The sequence below is a fragment of the Myotis brandtii genome, unplaced genomic scaffold (genome assembly GCF_000412655.1).
Source record: "Myotis brandtii unplaced genomic scaffold, ASM41265v1 scaffold250, whole genome shotgun sequence".
In the NCBI taxonomy this organism is placed as follows: domain Eukaryota; kingdom Metazoa; phylum Chordata; class Mammalia; order Chiroptera; family Vespertilionidae; genus Myotis; species Myotis brandtii.
This window is the reverse complement of record NW_005359478.1, coordinates 1,884,109-1,886,524: the sequence shown is the minus strand read 5'-3', so window position 1 is coordinate 1,886,524 and position 2,416 is coordinate 1,884,109. Positions and strand designations below refer to the sequence as shown.

General features: G+C 62.7%; 1 protein-coding gene across 1 annotated transcript in view; it reads right to left on the bottom strand.

The window, feature by feature from the left end:
• The window catches only part of ZBTB7B (zinc finger and BTB domain containing 7B), a 2,232-nt gene extending 697 nt beyond the window's left edge, over positions 1 to 1,535 (bottom strand). Inside the window, 1 exon segment of the mRNA XM_014540804.1 lies at positions 379 to 1,535. Coding sequence (XP_014396290.1) covers positions 379 to 1,529 — 1,151 coding nt within the window. The 5' untranslated portion in view covers positions 1,530 to 1,535.
• Positions 1,536 to 2,416: the final 881 nt, after the last annotated feature.

Sequence of the window (2,416 nt, the reverse complement as noted above, 5' to 3'; positions counted from 1 at the left end):
TCCCAGACCCTGTCCCACTCCCAGCCCTCATCATTTGCTTCCCCATTATTGCCCCAGCATCCCCTTGCTGACTTCGTCTCAGCTTGGCTGGGCCCAGCCACCTCATCTCTCACGCCCCACACCCATCCCTCTCTCATTTGCTCCCCCATTATTGCCCCAGCATCCCTTGCTGACTTCGTCTCAGCTTGGCTGGGCCCCACACCCATCCCTCTTGACTGGTCTTCCTATTCCGGTCTCTCTCCTCATTCTGGTCACCCCCACCCCCACCCCCACCCCGACCCTCCAGGATCACCCACTTCCCCACTTCAGGTCTCAGGACTCCTTTCTCCCGCCCCCATGGCATGGCCCCTGCTGGACCCTCTCCCCACGGGTGCTCACCGGGTGAAACGGACGCCGCAGACCTCACAGGCGAAGGGCTTCTCGCCCGTGTGGGTCCTCATGTGGCGCGGCAGTTTGCCTGCCCCGTGGATGATCTTGTGGCAGACGGGGCACTCCTGGGGCATCTGGGAGCGGCGCTTGCGTACTCCCAGTTTGTCTTGGCCATCCAGGCCTGGCGCCAGGGCGTCCTGGTGCAGGGAGCTGAGGTAGGCCATCAGGTCGGGATCGATGGCGTCCTCATCCGAGCCCAGCTCCTCTGGGGAGAGCGGGGGCCCCCCGACCTGTGCCAGCCTGTAGGCCGGGGGGTACACCAGCTCCTCCTCCTCTTCCTCTCCTTCAAAGGGCTCATAGTTCATGGGCCCCTCCGGGGGTGAGGCAGTCCCTGTGGGAGGACTGTAACTGTCCCCCAGCCCACTGCCCCCACTGCTGCCCACTCTGCCGGCCACCTCCTCCTCCTCATAGGTCAACGGATGGGTGGGTACTGCGGGCACCTCAGGTACTAGGTGGTTCGCCCGGGACCCCTTGGTCTGCAGGAAAGCTTTGCGGGGCTTGCGGCTACGGCGGGCGACAGGCCGAGGGGGCGGTGGTGGAGGCGCCTGTGGAGGGCTGTCTCCACCATTGGGAACTCCCGAGGCTGAGGCCGTGGCAGTGGCAAAGGCCTCCAGGTACTGGCGGGCTCGCTCGCAGTCGTCCTCGTCGGGGCTCGGAGCTTCTAGCCCGCTGCCCTGCAGGATCTCCATGCAGGCGGCGATGACACAGGGGATCTCCAGCAGCTGGGCGGCCTGCAGCACGGCTGGCATGTTGGCGCTGCTGGTGGTCAGCGTGGCTGTATAGGCAAACTCGAGCAGGGCTCCCAGAGCCTCGGGCCCCACGAAGTCCAGCTCGCACACACCTGCCCCTGCTCCCCCCACGGCTGTCCCGCCGCCACCCCCAGCCCCCATGACGGCGCCACCGCCCTCGGTGAAGAGCTTCTTGAAGTAGTGGCTGCAGGCAGCCAGCACGGCCCGGTGGGTGCGGTACTCAAGGCCCTGCGTCCGGATGGTGAGGTCGCACAGGTGGCCCAGCTGGCGCTGCTCGTTGAGGCAGCTCAGGAGCTCACTGCTGTGGTCGGGGAACGGAATCCCAATGAGGTCGTCCTCGGGGCTCCCCATCTTCTCCTGCAGGGTCAAGGAGAGGGCAGGTTAAGAGCGCTCAGCCTTGCCGGGGACCCCGGAAAGGAGACCCAACACCAGCCAAGGCTTATTGGCGGGTACTACGTGCCAGATACCCTTCCACAATCCCTGGAGGGACAACGGTCCATTTCACAGACAAGGAACCTGAGGCACAGGCAGGGGAAGTGACTTCCCAGGTGAAGCAGGACAGGGTCCAAGCAGAGGCGGAGGGCCCGGAGTCTGTGTTGCTCACGGTTCAGCCTCTGTGGGAGCAGAGGCCTGACTTTCGGGCCCCTCCCTGGGATCCATCCGCGTCACCTGCCCCACTCCCCAGCCCCGGGAAAAGCACTGGGTGCGAGAGAGGGGGCCTGGGGCCTGATTCGGGCTTCATGAAGAAGTGGCTGAAGGACGCTGGGTGGCTATGGCGCCGGCCTCAGTCATCTGAAAAGTGTGATGGAGCCCTTCAGCAGCCTAGAGAGATTCACATTGGACCAAGGTCTGCTGGAGGCCCCTCAGTTGTTTTAACTGGTTATCTCCCTGAAGCAGGAGTGGGGAACCTTTTTTCTGCCAAGGGCCATTTGGATATTTATAACATCATTCTCAGGGCCACACAAAATGATCAACTTAAAAAGTAGCCTGCTATATTTGGTCAAACATTTCATTAACTCACCCCTCATGCCTTGGTAGGGTCAGACCCAACGATTTTGCGATTTTGCGGGCCTTATGCGGCCCGAGGGCCCCCCACCCTGCCCTAAAGCATTTGGTGCACAGTAAAGCTTCCCAACACCCCCCTCCCTCTCCCCTCCCCCTCCACTCAAAATGCATCTCCCCTTCTATGTCCCCTCTTCTAAAGGCCAAAAGGAAAACAGCTCCCAGCATCCCGTGCT